We start from the raw sequence: 15,986 nt of genomic DNA on the forward strand, positions 1-15,986 counted from the left end.
GTCCTTTCAAACAAAATGAGGAATAATGCTGGTGCGCAACATTAATCTATGTGAAAAGCTTGTGCTGGGCATGTGTCCTCTCCCCATACTGCAGAGGCAGGCCTACATAATCTGTCATCTGCCACTGATGTAGTCTTATTCTCCCACACGAGGCAGCTTTTTCCAGAGGAAATTATTTATTCAGGTGATATCATCATCGACTCTCAGCTGGCTATCCTTGAGAGAGAAGCTGAGAAAATAAAAGAAAATGATTATTATTGTAATGAGAACGAAGGTGGAGATATATTATTTTGTGTTATTTCTCATTTCTAAGTTACAGTTGCTCAGGTTAAACAGCTCTCAGCAGTTCTTCAGCATCATTATCAGGAGGAATCTTGGAAGAAACTTTCCTTTTTTCATTCATCTTTCACTCAAATTTGCTTTTACAAGATCTATTTCTTCCGGGAGCATTAATGTCCTCATTAAAAGTTCTGCTGTCACGAGCCTGTTTTTCTCTTTGTCCCAGGCTTAGAGGAGCAAACTGTTTTATTTGATTTTAAAGTTTAAAGGCGTCAAACTGAGCATCTATGCACTAATTTGACTTGTCATTTCACTTCCACTCATTCATTTTATTTTACCTCATGCTGTACCCACGGCCTGCTTTTCTTTACATAATACTGGAGTATATGTGCTGGAGTGAAATGAAAAGGCTGCTCATAGGTTTCTCCTGCAGCTGACGTCACGGCTTTCTTAATAGGCAATAGGCTGAGCTTTAAGAGGTGCGCTCATTACGGCGTTTCTCTCAGGCTGAGAGCCCATCAGAGGAAAAATGGGACACAAATGACAAGGCTGAGCGCGCCGATAGCGTTTAATGGTTATTTTTCCTCTACTGTAGACACCACTCAGGATATATCGTACAGCAGTGAGTTGATGTATGCGCCCCCCTTTTTTTCTGTGCCTACCCATAAAATCGCGCACTTCGGATCATCTTGATGGGCCCGCTGTGATCATCAGTCTGTAATTTTGTGTCAGAAATGCTGCTTTTTCAACAGTTTACCCGCCGTTTGGAGCACCTCTCCAGATGTGGATTGTTGCCCTGTGGAACAGAAGAGCTCTGTATAATCTCGCGGATGGTGATGTAATTATTCAGATTGATTTGGATACGTTGGATTTTCCGGATCATACGAGCAAGAGGCGGCGAGGTGACAGAGCGAGCGAGCGTACTGAATCCCGCACACTGGGCTGGGAATAAGTCCAGACAATGCTTCAGTGTGCCAGCTGTGAAAAGCCTATTCTTGATAGGTTCCTGCTCAAAGTTTTGGACAGACCATGGCACATCAAATGTGTCCAGTGCTGCGAATGCAAGTGCACTTTGACAGAGAAGTGTTTTTCACGAGAGGGGAAACTGTATTGTAAGAACGACTTCTTCAGGTGAGCATCCACAGTGTTTGTGGTTTATTGTGTATTTAGAAAAGAGCCAAGTGGTGTCGCATTTAGGCTTTTTTTTAGTCAACAAAAAATGGAGGTATGTGGAATCTGACGGTCCAAGGTAAGTTTGAAAAGGAGAAAAACGTATGAGGATGTTGACCAAGCGGTGATGGGGCCTGTGTGAGAGTGACTGGACTATATTCTGGCATCACTTTGTTCCATTTCATTTAATGTCTTGTTTTTGTTTGTGCTTTTTTCGAGACTCAAACATAAATCTGAAATCTTTTTATGAAATAAATAAATAAATATGGGTGAATTTGTTAAAAAAAAAAAACATGATATCACAGGCCAGAAGACGCTTTTTTCTCTAATGTTCGCAGCTCAAATATAGCTAGAGCTAATCCTTATTGCATCTGTGATTGATATTATTATTATTGTTATTATTATTTTCTAAATCATCACATTTTGCTTCAGGATAAGCTACAGATTTTATTGGATATTATTTCTGTGTGGCTGGCCCCCAAACATTCATTGGATTTTCACTATTTGAACAGATGCACAGTAAACAGAAAGTTCCTGATTTCTCTGTGGCAGAATTGAAGTCAGTGATCTAAACCACACAGAAACTTTGCCCTGACTTTGCTCTCTCTCTCTCTCTCTCTCTCTCTCTCTCTCTCTCTCTCTCTCTCTCCAACAGGAGATTTGGGACCAAGTGTGACGGATGCGCCCAGGGGATTTTACCCAGTGATCTGGTCCGCAGGGCCAAGAGCAAAGTGTTTCACCTGAACTGTTTCACCTGTGTGATGTGTAACAAACAGCTGTCCACCGGAGAGGAACTGTACATCCTGGACGAATTCAAGTTTGTCTGTAAAGAGGACTATCAAAACAACAACGGGAAAGACACAATCCTCCTCTCAGGTACGCTCATCAGCATATTGAGTTGTTACATTTATAGAGTTTAAGGTGCTTTTAATGCCCCCTTTCTTGGAGCTGCTAAATCCATCCATCCATCCATTATCTATACCGCCTATCCCTTTCGGGGTTGCGGGGGGCTGGAGCCTATCCCAGCTACAATGGGCGAGAGGCGGGGTACACCCTGAACCGGTCGCCAGCCGATTGCAGGGCCACATTCAAGGACAAACAACCATTCACACTCACACTCACACCTACGGACAATTTAGAGTCATCAATTAACCTAATGAGCATGTTTTTGGTCTGTGGGAGGAAGCCGGAGTACCCGGAGAGAACCCACGCATGCACGGGAAGAACATGCAAACTTCACACAGAAAGGCCCCGCCTGACCCGGGGATCGAACCGGCAACCTTCGTGCTGTGAGGCACGCGCACTACCTGCTGCGCCACCGTGCAGCCCGCTGCTAAATCTATTATTATTATTATTATTATTATTATTATTATTATTATTATTATTATTATTATTATTATTATTATTATTATTATTATTAGCAGATTTTCAGTTGTAATCGTTTCCTAACAAAAAGATTTTTATAGTCCATACTGTTCAGAATATTAACAACATATTTCTGACGTAAATGTTCATATATCTAAACAATTTTCTTTACAAATGACGCTATTTCTATTTTTCGGGAACGATTTAGACTCTCAGATCGTCTAAATATTAGGTGTCATCTGTCTTATTCTCTTGACAGTCACAGCGTGCAGCGACCAAAGTATGTCTCCAGACTCCCAGGACCCGCAGGACGACGGGAAGGACTCAGAAACAGGACATTTATCCGATAAAGACCCGTGCAGCAACGAGAACGACGAGCAGAGCGCCGTCGGGAAGCGACGCGGGCCTCGGACCACCATCAAAGCCAAGCAGCTGGAGACCCTGAAAGCGGCGTTCGCGGCCACACCGAAACCCACCAGACACATCAGAGAGCAGCTGTCAAGAGAGACCGGCCTCAGCATGAGAGTCATCCAGGTAAAAGGCAAAAGAAAATAAATGATAAAGAAATAAAAGTTGCCACCGAGCGTATTTGCTGCGGCGTATGTTCCAGATGCATCCATTATCGGACAGACAGCTGGGTCACACAGCGCGACCAAAACCACCTGAAAAGCGTCATGGACAGAAAAGGAACTGTGGCTGAAGGCTTTTGGCATGTTTGAACACCGCATCCTGCAGGCACCCGTAGGGACTCTGTCCTAATGTTGTGCTGATTTTTTTGTTCAGAGAGGGTTTCCCACCAATTTTTCCTATAATCTCCACTCCCATTGCGCTCTTAAAACCATTTAAAGCAGCACTTAGCGCTGGTGTCCATGGGCATTTTTAAAAAGCTCCCTTGGTGAAATTTCCTGGTGGATTGGCGCAACGTTTTCAACATCGAAATGCATTAAAAGTCGATTGTGTTTAAGTGGGCTGAACAATCATCAATTCACGTGTCCAACATTTACAAAATCCTTATTGCAGCAACCTGAACCACATTTTGATTTTAGTGGCAAGCGATTATGTAGGCTAGTCTAAGCTGAAACACTAAAAATAAAGAACCATTACACCAAATAACGTTAAGGAACGAACATACAGTGATTGTGTAGTGCTTAATTTCGAATTTTTTTTTAATCTTTAATTTTTAATTTCGAATTATCGAAACATTCAATTTTTACGCACGGCGAACTCAGAAACCTGGCCTACCGACTCTGCGAGACATAAGCAAGTGCATGATGACAGCTATTCTTAACATATGTCTCCTCTGCTTGTGCCATTCATGTTCTTCATCTTGTCAAATTTGGTTTCCACCCCTCATTTTGTCTGCAGGTTTGGTTCCAAAATCGGAGGTCCAAAGAGAGACGCATGAAGCAGCTGAGCGCTCTCGGCGGCCGGAGACACGTGTTTTTCCGCGGCCAGAGGAGGATGAGAGCGCTGGGAGAGAGACTGGAACCAGAAGAGCTCGGTCACTTCTCATATTACGGAGGTGGGCTATGTTTGGAGATGTAGGATTGATCATTTTCTCGATATTCAAAGTTCATGATCTTTTTAATGAACGGGCGCACTAGAACGTCATTTCAGCGCGCCTGCTCAGGTTGAATTAATCCATGTTGTATTGAGCTGTTTAGGGGTCTGTTGATTTGACTACTAGTAAAAACTCAAGCACACATACACACACAATAAAATCAATCACTTCTGATAATCTATGTTTTAATTCTGTGCACTAATCCAGATATGTATGTGCATGCAGATTATCCTGGTGAATACTATGGCTCAGGAGGGAATTATGAGTACTTCCAAGGCCCACCATCATCCCAGGCTCAGACTCCAGCAGACTTGGGTTTTGTGCCCTCCTCTGTCCCCACTGGCACCCCATTAAGAGTCTTAGACCACCACCATCCAGGGCACCACTGTCCTGGAGAGCTGCAGTGTTACTCTGACACAGTATCCCATCACCCTGCGGACTCACCCAGCCCAGAGCCCAACATGCCGGGCTCAATGCACAGCATCTCCAGTGAGATGTGTGGCCCCGGTACACCCTACACCACTGTGTCCCTCAATGACAACGGATACACCAACCAGCTGTCACAACCCTCCTCAGAAATGAGTGAAGGCACTGTGTGGTAATCCAGCCCACACCAAACTACAAGGCACACTTGGATTTTGAAGGCAAATCAATACTTTTTGTTGTTGTTGTTTTTATTCATTATTTAAATGTACATTTTTATTTATTTATTTATTTACTTATTTATTTGCTTGCATTTCCGTTAAGCTCTATTTAACTATTTATAAATCTCTATATTTGTATGTTGGTATAATTGTTTGTTAAAGCCAATCAATAGATTACTTTAAATAGTCCATGTGAATTTGATTCATTAACAGTGTATATTCACAATGCTGGGCCTCATTGATCAAGCAATAAACAAAACACATATATATGCTGCAGAAGGTGTTTTTTTCAGTGTTTACAAAACCTTTTCTGCCACATATTTGACCTAGTCGTCCTTACAGTGTTAATGTGAAGGCTGCATGAGAGCATTTCTATCACCTTTCAGTGTTTTACACATTCTGACAAGCAGCACCCTTCATCCACGAGTTCATGTGTAATACAAGATTTTATCGTTTAAGAACAGATTATGATTGTGATGTTTGTTCCGTTTGACCAAAACCTCTCTCAGGACAGTGGAAGCATTGTTTTTGGTTACTTTCATTTAGCATTTCGTTGCCGACACATGTTTGCCTTCAAAAGGATATCTTTATAAATCTGAAGATTTTCTATGTAAAATTATTTGACTTTCACACAACATGAGTCCAGTGGTATATATAGAATAATGGACAACTGTACAGAGCAGTCGACTGTTTACTTATAGCTCCAGTGTTCAGGGGTTTAGATATCAGCTTGTGTAAACCCTCTTGATTCAGATGGAGAGACCGTTCAATGCAAACAAACCAAACTTTTGTAGCTGTTCTATTCACGTGGTCACTCACTGTGCTGGTTTGCACAGTGCCCTCATTAGAAAACACTGTTGCCAGTTGAATGCACAGCAAAAATCCTGCACCTTTAGCTGAGAGACAACATTTTTTTTTAAGTGTTCACTTCCTCTGATTATCCTGAGGATGCTTCTAGTAAAACCATTATTTGCTCCTCAGTCAGCCAAACAGCAAGACACAAACTGGTTTTGTCTTTATGAATCAAAATGTCATATTATTTACACTGATGGTGTAAATAATACACTGCCAGCAGCAGAAGCAGCAATGTTTTGTTTTGTTTTTTTCATGAGATATACTTGATTGTTCCAATTAAGATTAGGACACTGATGTTTATGACCATTCACTGTATAATAAAGCACATATTGATCATTGTTATTTGTTAATCACTTTGGGGGGAAAAATATAGTATTCTTCTTTGAAATATGAGTGATTCTTGATTTTGTGCAAGTAAAATGAACAGGGATTTTTTTTGGCACGCTTAATCTTTTGAAATTGTTCTCTACAGATCACAATGCTTATGTTGGTTGAATCCATTCAGGAAACAAATATGTATTTCTAGACTTGTATTCTAACTTTCATTACCATCATCATACGTCATCAGGCAGTACTTAGTTATTATAATTAGACCAAATTTACTTAGCTAATTATCTTACATGGGTGGTAACTATTAATTATCCTTAATTAACCATTGGGTGTCACAGAAGTTTAAATTCTTCCTTTTCTTTCATATAAACAACACATTTGACAACATTCCCCGTATCTGTGCATCCAGGGCCCTTTGAAAGAGAAAGGCACTGTGAGAGAGACACACACTGCAACTGCATGGTGGAGCTGACTACATATCATTGTAATGACAACTGGATATTGCTGGATTTAGTTGACTGTGACTGGTTGTCTCATAGAGGAGAGATAATCTCATACCCCAGAAAAATATATCTGGGTGCTAATTCTCAGTGTTGAGATCTTCAGGTCTTATGAGCTGCTTAACACGACTGTCACGCACAATTACCACTTTTTTGAACTGTGCTAATTGCTAAATGATTTATTAGGATTTCCTATGCAGAACTCTAATATTGCCAACATCTCAACAATTAGATTCAGGGCTTTTAAATCTGCACAAGTTTGCAGGCTCTCTTTAAAAAGAGCTGTCTGTCTGTCTGTCTGTCTGTCTGTCTGTCTGTCTGTCTGTCTGTCTGTCTGTCTGCTGCATAGCCAGGAAAGCTACAGCTGCTCATTGTGACGTTACTGACAGTGTTGGCTAATCCAGACAAAACATTGAGCGGGCGATCAATAAACTTTCAAATCCAGGAGCAATTGGTCAGCATTCTTTTCAGATCGCTTTGCAAACGTTAGTGAGCTGTTGACTTTATAAAGTGACTGATGATTCCCTGTGAGGGAAGAACACAGCCCACCGCTGAAGTTTAGACCCAAGTGCTGTTTGGAGGTGGAGATCACAGCTTGAAATTGAATCCCCTATTTTCCTCCTGATTTATCAAAATTAGTTCAGGTAAACAAACACAAATCTATCAGCACAAGAGACAGAAATTGTTGAATTAATCAATGCATATAATATACTCTATGGGTGTGTGTCTGAGGTCCATGTAATGCAAAAGGGCTTTATAATTTATTAGCACATTGTCCATTTGCTGGTCAATTTCTGAATATTTTAGGAGGTGCAGCTGCAGGGACACACTCAGATGTGCAAATAATCAGAATAAATCAGTCTTGTAAACTTGCCCATACTTGAAAAAGAGGCTGATGACAGAGTAAATATTTCAGTCAGGGAGAGGTGAGAGCAGCACAAAGGAGGACAGGACAGACGCTGAATATCGAACTGACCAGTGAAGCAGGAGGCTGAAGGAGCAGGTCAGAGGAGCTGCTTGGGGGAGGGGCAGGGAAGACGAGGAGGGTCACGAACCATAAACTGCAGGAAGATATGGATGGGAATCTGTCATTCGTCTAATAGTTGTCTATGTTGACTGAAAGATTCGGTTTGGATTTGATATCTCATTGGTTGATGTTGGACAAGCAGGCTGACACCTGATAGTGGTGAAGCCAACAAACTCCAAAACACACTTCTCTGTGCCATAACACAACTACAAACTGGTAATTTAAAAAAAAAAAAAAAAAAAAGGACATGTAATAAAGTAATTTCCTGAATCAGGTTTTTTATTGGGCTCTATTTTCAGCTGCATATTAGGTGCATTAATGAGCAGCAAGACCAGTGCTGGAAGAAATACTCACATTATTTGCTTAAGAAAAAGTAGCAATATAACAGTAAAATTACTTAAAAGTAAAAGTCCTGAATTTAGAATTCTGCTTGAGTAAAAATTCATAAGTGTTAGCATGAAGGTAAAGTACCAAAGTAAAAGTAGTCATTTTGCAGAATAATAAATAACATATTACTGGATTATAATTATTGCTGCATTAATATGAAAGCACTGCTAATGTTGTAGCTGATAAAGGTGGAGCTAATTTTATCTACTTTAGTACCGCTGGGTATCTTAATCTGTAATAATACATCACAATTTATTAGTCGATAATTGTTGAACATTAGTCATGTTTTGTATGAATCTCTAAGTATAGCAGTATGAATGTAATAGAATCAATTAATGGCTCTGATCTCTTTGTGGGATTTGTTGACAGCAAGGAAAATAAAGATATGGATATAGGATTTATCGTTTAAGTAGACACTGACCCTCCAGTAAAAAAAAAAAAAAAATCTCTGTTGTTGTTGAGAGGTAAATTTCGGCTTTCTTGCATAGAGTTCAGTCAGATCTAGATTTCTAGGCTGAGCTGCTGATGCAGGAAAGCTTCGGACATCTCTACACTTCCTTCATCAGCTGGTGGTTGCAGCTTGTCACCAACTGTTGGAATCAGTGGCAAAAGAGTGACTTTCATTCAATTTCACTTCCCAGAGTAGCTGTGTAAAAAATGTTAATGGACGCTAACGATAAACAAGTATAGATATAGCAACATTTGGTTCAAAAATTTTCAAACAAGCTATTCACATGCATACAAATATATGGTCAATGTTTTAAGCTGTGTCATATTCTAGCCTATGTCTAAAGCCGACAATCTTTAACTGTTTGGAGATAATGCTATGCTGTTAATCAAACTAATCCCTGTTTATCTGAACAAAATGCCACGATTAAGAGAGAGATTTACAAGTCAAACACGTAGCCAGCAAATCAATTTAAATCTAGCTGACAGTGATTATGGTGGCTATTGGAAAACCATGCACAATAATGGCTGTTAGTCCTCTGAGGAGTGATCCGTTTTACAGCTTTGTTTTACTGCACAACTAATTTAACTGTTTCCAAAATATGTACATGTTCTGCATTTTTACGTATTACACACCCAGACCTTTGGATTTCTGTCAAACCAGTGACAGATCAGATCAGATGACTGCTGCTATGGCCTGACACTTCAACCGGCTGACAACTAATTAGATAGATGCCTGCAGTTAGTCTCTTTATTGTCCTTCACAAAACAAGATGCTGTTCCGAGGCAGAGTCAGCTGAACTGGTTGGATCATTTACGGAAAAGAAATAAAAGTCCCCTGTTTACAGTCCGGTTTAAGTGTCAGTTTTGCTCAATCGGTCTGGAACAGTGAGCATAATGCATAAAACCCCTTTGTATGAACGCCTTTTATGACCGTTTTGTCACTCCTCCATCATGATGTAGTATGGAACCGTCTCACAGAAGACAATCCATTAGGGCACCTCACTAATGGACTTTGCAATTGAGCAAAAAAATAAAAAATAATGATACCCTGTGCCCTTTTCTCCAAGGTTTCCTTATGAGCTTGAACATGAGAAAAGGAAATCCTGAATCTAAGTAAATATAGTTAAACATTACAATAGGACAAATGTTATGACTGGATAGTACTTTATTGTAATTCCAGATGGAAATCTTTTTCATTTTCTAATCTAAATCTTATTTGAACTCAGATTTGGCCTTTTTGTAGTTGCTGTTTCCTTTTAGTCCCTCGCACAATCTGGCCCAATTCACTAATTTGACTCTTTCTTCATTTTTTGCTCCAGGCTTGGTAGTCCACTTTCTGCATGAAAATCATTCACACATACAATTTTATAATCAATGCCCACAGTAATAGGATTCCTCTGGCCATGGGCAATTAATACAGTTTTTCCCTTTTTTCTCCTCGTGCTGATCTCAAAGCTACGAGACATTGGCTTCTCCTCATTTACATATTTATTGCATTGGACTCAAATCTGGCGAGTGATTGATGTGGAGCCTGCCTCCTGAATTTTTAGCGGTCCATTATTATGAAAGAGAGGGAGGGGGCTGCAGCACGTCAGTGTACTTTTGATTAAAGTTGAAGAGGACAGAATTGTGAGTGTTCCCCACCTACTTTCCTTTCCTGCAGAGCTTAATCAGTAAGGCCAAGTGCTGAGAAGGTTTCAGCATGTTATAGATATTGACAAGTCATTCAATCCTAAAAGCCGAGGCAGATATGCTCGTTAAGATTTTAATCAGCCTTTCACTTGCTGTTAATTTTTTAGACAGTGTGATGACAATATAATGTGTCCAAATGTAACATATTTTCAGTTATTCTATGATCGACCCTGAAATCAACCATTGATGGTCTTGCTTTTGCCGAAAGGAATCACTTTACATAGCAAAACATAACAAACAAACAAAAAAAGTATCCAAACACCAACACACTAAATAATTTTCTGAAATATCATGCCATATGGAGGCATGAGGAGACATTCGGTCCCCCGCAAGTTTGACCCAGTGCAATACATTTTCCAAGCTGAATTCCTTCACATCACTTTGCCTGTTGTGATTGTAGTTTATAAGGACCCAGAGACAAAGACATGATGACACAGACAGCTCCTCTCATTTGCAATCAAGCACGTAATGCCCAAGTATGAAAAAGCTCTGCTCTGCAAAATGTATGTGTGTGTAATGGGGTGAACGATCAGGGTGGAGGAAGGGGTGGAGGGGAGGGCGGCTCATCAGCTATACTATACCTGCCAAGTTCGCACCTCCTCTGCTTTGTACACCAATGATCTTTTTCCTCCAAGCCACCAGGATAAATCCACCTAAATCTGAAGCACTGCTTGATCAGGTGAAAGCTGTCTTCCTCAAAGTCAAAATACTTCAGTTTATTTTAGTTATAAGGAGCAAGCTTTGGCAGCATTGTGTGGCGAAATTTAGGTTTTCTTGCAGCCAAAGTGAACCAAAGTCATACTATTTACAGGTGAGTCAATACAAGGATGCAGCTTTTGCTGCAGAACCAGAGCAGACTTACACTCTGCACTTTACATAGAATCTAGAGTTTTCTCTCCTTTTCTTTCCAGTCTTCACTTGCTCCACCACCCTTTTGGAGGTGAGCCTCTGTGGAACGTATAAACATCTTTATCAGTCTGATTTAAATGTTGGAAACCGCTGCTGTCAGATGACACTAGTGTATGCTATGTTGTCAAGCACGACGATTTCCCTGGTTGGCTGCCTTTGTCCTTCAGAGCCAGAGGACACTGGTCACAAATACGGGCCCTATGAGAGGCGGTAAACCAACATTTCCATTGGGAGTTGGCTTTCCATGCTCCACTGATATGACTGTAATGCATGCATTTTAATGTGGTGCACTTCTCAAACTGGGCCACTGCTGGACTGATGTTTGCATTCAGCTAAACCTTTTTCAGTCAACAACTCTGTGCATACTATAACTCACAATGAGTAGGCCTGTACTGTGTGTGGAGCAGACTGCATGGTCGTCAGTATTGCCTGTCTTGAAGCCATCGGTTAATCAATGTTTTATATCTTAACATGCTACACGGGACAGATGCTAAAGCTTTCGTCATAATGGTACCTACATGAGTGCCCAATAGTCCATTAAAATGCATGTAGTGCTGTTTGTATTTTGGAGTAGACTACACAGATTTATTTGCAATATTTAAAACTCAAACTAGCAGTATGCTGAAGATTGCAACATCCCTGCCTTCATTGTAGGAGGTGATACATGCAAATGTCTGCTATCAGGAAATGACTGACTGTGAGTGAAATTTAGGGAACAAAAATACTTCAACATCTGAAAATGTCTAACCATTTACAACACATGCATGAATGAGCTATACAGATTTCAGACAGAAAATGCAAAATCAAAGAATGCTTAGACCTACTTCAACAACACTTCAGGAGTCTACAGCCATGCTAGCAGCTCTGTGAGGCTGTTCTTTAGACAGAGGTGCTTTGAGCTACGTGCTAAAACCAGCATGCTGACGTGCTTTCAAAGACAAAGCTAGCATGCTCACCATCTTAGGTTAGCATGCTAGCATGTGACTGTTCATTAATTAACAGTAAGTACGGCTGAAGCTGACGTGAATGTCAGGTTTATGCCTCTAGCATGGTTGAAATCTGTTGCCTACTTTTACTGAGCAACAGTAACAGTTGGCAGTGACTTCTTGCTGGCCCAGCCTTGCCTACTCTTCCAGCATGCTACGTGGGCTTTTCACTGCTCCTATAATTTCCATGCCAGCCAATGACCTACAGTAATAATTGTGATATATGGCTAAAGACGTAGCACCTTGGTTGCTGACCTTTCCCACAATCCCATACTGGGCAACCTTCACCACCACACCCCACCCCTCCCCTTCTTCTACCAGCCCTTATCAGGCAGGGTGGGTGGGTTGAGGAGTGTGTGCGTGTGGTGGTGGTGGTGGTGGGGGGGCTCCACCCTCCCTCTCCCTCCTCATCCCTGCATCTCGTCGTTGGCTCAATGTACTCGGCTCGCTACACTCCAGTGGCTCCATGAATGTTAATGCTGGGACTGGGATGAGGGAGGGGGGATGGAGTGGTGGCTGCATGGTACAGGGAGCAACTTCACCTGGTCTGCAACACACTGCTATGAGGAGCTTTTTGCATATTAATGTTCATATTAGCTAAGCTATGTTTCTCTTATCTTACAGCGATATCAGCAACAGCGCCTCTGCCGAGTCCATCAGCAGCAGTATTAGAACAAATAGCAACCTAGTTATTGTGTACTCACAGGCAGCATAATATTGATTTCCTCCTGAAGATGAAAAACAGACATTTCATGAGGGAGTTTTGCTGGTGGATCTCTTTACTATTAAAATAAAAGCTGTACTTTAAGTGAAAAACATTCAAACAATTTTGTCAGTGATAAGCTCTTAATCTAAATCATCTGTTTTTCCTCTGATGCCGCCCTCCTGCTTCTGTCAGCGGCAGGTTTGTCTGCTTGTGAATTAGCCCTCCTCTATGTCATCCTGGTGTTCAGTTAGTCAGCCAGTGTTTACCAAGCTCTGACAGAATGAGAATGTATGCATTATGTGGTGATGATCACAGGGTGTTGTAATCTTTGACCCTTGTGGCACGTTTCAAACGCAGATTGAAGATTAAGCCTCTCATGCAGCTGGCTGACAGGCTGCCTTCCTGCCCCTGGAGAGATTCACTGCCTGACTATAGCTCTGCTGGCTGGCCTCCCTGCATTAAAGACACAATACATCATTTATTTTAATTTGTGATCTATCAATGGAAATTGCTTTTCAGAAATGGCTTTTGTTATTTAAGTCTCTCAGACATTATAAATCGTAACAGCCTTGTAATGCGCAGAGAAATCCCACTCAGACGCTCCACCTTAATAAAACTATATGCAAACAGAGCCAATAGTGTGACAAAAGTGTTTTACTTCCAGTTAGAGGTTCAGCTTAAACCCATCTATACTGGAACTCATGTACTGTTTGATCAAACCATATGGCTGCATTGTTCTGGATGCTAAATTCAACGTAAAGGACCTGCTTTTATTACTTGTACCCTTTTGCTTCACCGTCTGAACAAAGATGCAAGCAATGCACAGGCATCGGATATGTGGATTCACATGTACATCAGGTATTTTCCATTGCCTACATCAATTAAATTAGGATAAATGTCTTATTTGCCAATTCTTTTATTCATGATAAAAGAACTTTTGGTTAGTGATGTTAGATTTGTGAATGTATGGTTCTCTTTGAATGGCTCTTAAAGAGGAACGAGGGGACCCAATTCACAAGCAGAAGTGACTCCAAAATCCTCCTTCTGTATGATGAATGCACAGTTGTGCATAAGAGCCAGGTTAACTCTTTTGTTGTGCACATACCGAGAGCTGAACGAGTGCTCGTTCAGCTCTGGGCAGTAGATATGGGGTTGGGGTGGGGTAAGTGAACCAGCCATGGTCGGTACTACTGAACCAGCTCATAGTGATCCATGAGTTAGTTCACCAGTCGGGGCCAGGTGAAGGAAACAAAAGGGATTAATTAAAAGAACTGGTCTTCTCATCACTGCTTTTGGTTTGCAGCATTTCATTTATTTTCTTTTTGTCCTTCTGTACTTCTGCTTACCAAAACGGGACACTTTCAATAAGTACAGTAAAATGAGTTCAGTGAGTTAAATGCAAATTCAAGCTTGAGTATTTTGTAAAACTACATATGATAAACTAAACCATACATAAGATCACTAGACTGCACTTTTGAAAAGTAGAAATACACTGAAGCACATTTTTAAACTAAACTCCAAGTTGTCTTAAATACAAACAAAATGATGCTTGTTGTTTCCACTGTGAAATGACTTCATTTAACTTAGCAAGAAGAAAAGTAGCCCAGTGCTTTGAGTCAACTTAACATTTGTACAAGCTTTATTTAAAAACTTTAATAAACATATATAAATGTATTTTTAAAAAATGCACCTTTTAATAATGGAAAATGTAAATATATACTTCTTTTTTAAACTTTGGACTTTGGAATATTGTATAATCTTTGCCACATTTTGAAGTAGAAAATATTTTGGAGGCAACTATTAGGCCACAAATATGCTCATACAGCTACAACAACAGGCATTCTGCATATGAGGCTGCCTTGAGGTGACAGATGCAGGCTTATGACCCGCAGTTAATCTGTTTCTTTCCATGACTGTCAGGAAAAATCCTACTGACAGTTTCTCATAAGACACATATGAAAAGTGACTTAGTGAGACTGGCCTGCTATGCATTTTCTAGCATGGTTGAAATGTAAAACGGCAGGCAGGCGGAGATGAGATGAGCTCTTCAGAGCCCTCATCCCGGAGAGAACGGGAACAGCTGGGGCCTGCCGCTCCCTCTGCGTTGGTCTACTCTTTGTCACGGGCAAAAGACTCTTGTTTTCAGGCAGTAATCAGACAGCCCTGGGGCTCTGTAAAGACCCTGTTCCCTTTTCATCTCAACTGTTGCATACACCCGGCTAATTGGAATCCTGCAACTGGGTCACAGGCATTGTCTCTCAAGTGCTGTCAAGTCATTGAGACACGTGAATGTGGAATTATGGTTGCCTCGGATGCATGATTGAGTCTCCCCTCTGCGCTTAATGCCTCCATTTCAATCTCATCGCGGGCGCTGATTTTCTCCTTTTTTCCATTAATATTTCTTGCTATATTCTCCATTTTTGTCACAGCCCTGCCTGAAACCAGCAGTCAATAGGGCTTGGCAATCAGAATGTAAAACAGTCAAAATTCTGTGAATATCAGCTTAGTTCCTTGATTGTAACCTTAAAAGTAGGCATTTTTTGGACCAACAACAGACAAACACAGCTTTTCAAGAGAGTTGATTCATGTATTTTACTATAAATAAACAATTCGGATCCACATTGTACACAAAGAAATGACAACATAAAGGCGTTTCCTGCAAGTTTAACACTCCTTCTCCCTCCACTCCAGTGGTTGAGAAAGAACCTGATTCTGCAGTTTGTCAGTGATTAGAAGAATTAGCCAGTGTAGCATGCCACCACAAATGAGCAAAACCCTCAGGGAGACCAGAGACCAAGCAAGGCACATTTCCAATTATACCGCCAAATGACTCATTTTCTTATTGGGCCTCCTATAATTGTGGTGGGTATTGGGTGCATGCAACTCAATTTGTCTTACATATTTGTTGGTAGAGTAGTAAAAGAGTTGACGGAGCCAAGGGGATGATATTAAAGAATTGGACAAAATAAAAAAAAGGATGAGATAGATCCCTCAATATTTGTTTGATCTGCTTCATCCTCCTTAATACTGTTGAAGTTTAAAAGCCAGGAAGAAAGTGCCATTTTAATCATCTGTGGATTGAGGAATGGGAAGACTATCATTTTGGAGTAATCAGAAAATGTCTC

The 15,986-nt window shown here is 40.8% G+C and overlaps 1 protein-coding gene across 1 annotated transcript; it reads left to right on the forward strand.

The window, feature by feature from the left end:
* Positions 1–783: 783 nt before the first annotated feature.
* LOC139344902 (LIM/homeobox protein Lhx1-like) lies at positions 784–6,212 on the forward strand. Its single transcript, XM_070983340.1, has 5 exons — positions 784–1,410; positions 2,105–2,325; positions 3,074–3,348; positions 4,180–4,336; positions 4,601–6,212. The coding sequence occupies exons 1-5, from the start codon at positions 1,241–1,243 to the stop codon at positions 4,975–4,977; spliced, it is 1,200 nt and encodes a 399-aa protein (XP_070839441.1). The 5' UTR covers positions 784–1,240; the 3' UTR covers positions 4,978–6,212.
* The last annotated feature ends 9,774 nt before the right edge of the window (positions 6,213–15,986 follow it).

Source organism: Chaetodon trifascialis, chromosome 16 (genome assembly GCF_039877785.1).
Source record: "Chaetodon trifascialis isolate fChaTrf1 chromosome 16, fChaTrf1.hap1, whole genome shotgun sequence".
In the NCBI taxonomy this organism is placed as follows: domain Eukaryota; kingdom Metazoa; phylum Chordata; class Actinopteri; order Chaetodontiformes; family Chaetodontidae; genus Chaetodon; species Chaetodon trifascialis.

Excerpts from the sequence above, each read along its gene's own strand:
- LOC139344902 (XM_070983340.1), top strand. The coding sequence starts at position 1,241 with ATGCTTCAGTGTGCCAGCTGTGAAAAGCCTATTCTTGATAGGTTCCTG. Across the intron at positions 1,411-2,104 it reads TGTAAGAACGACTTCTTCAG|GAGATTTGGGACCAAGTGTG; the intron begins GTGAGCATCCAC and ends TCTCTCCAACAG. Across the intron at positions 2,326-3,073 it reads AGACACAATCCTCCTCTCAG|TCACAGCGTGCAGCGACCAA; the intron begins GTACGCTCATCA and ends TTCTCTTGACAG.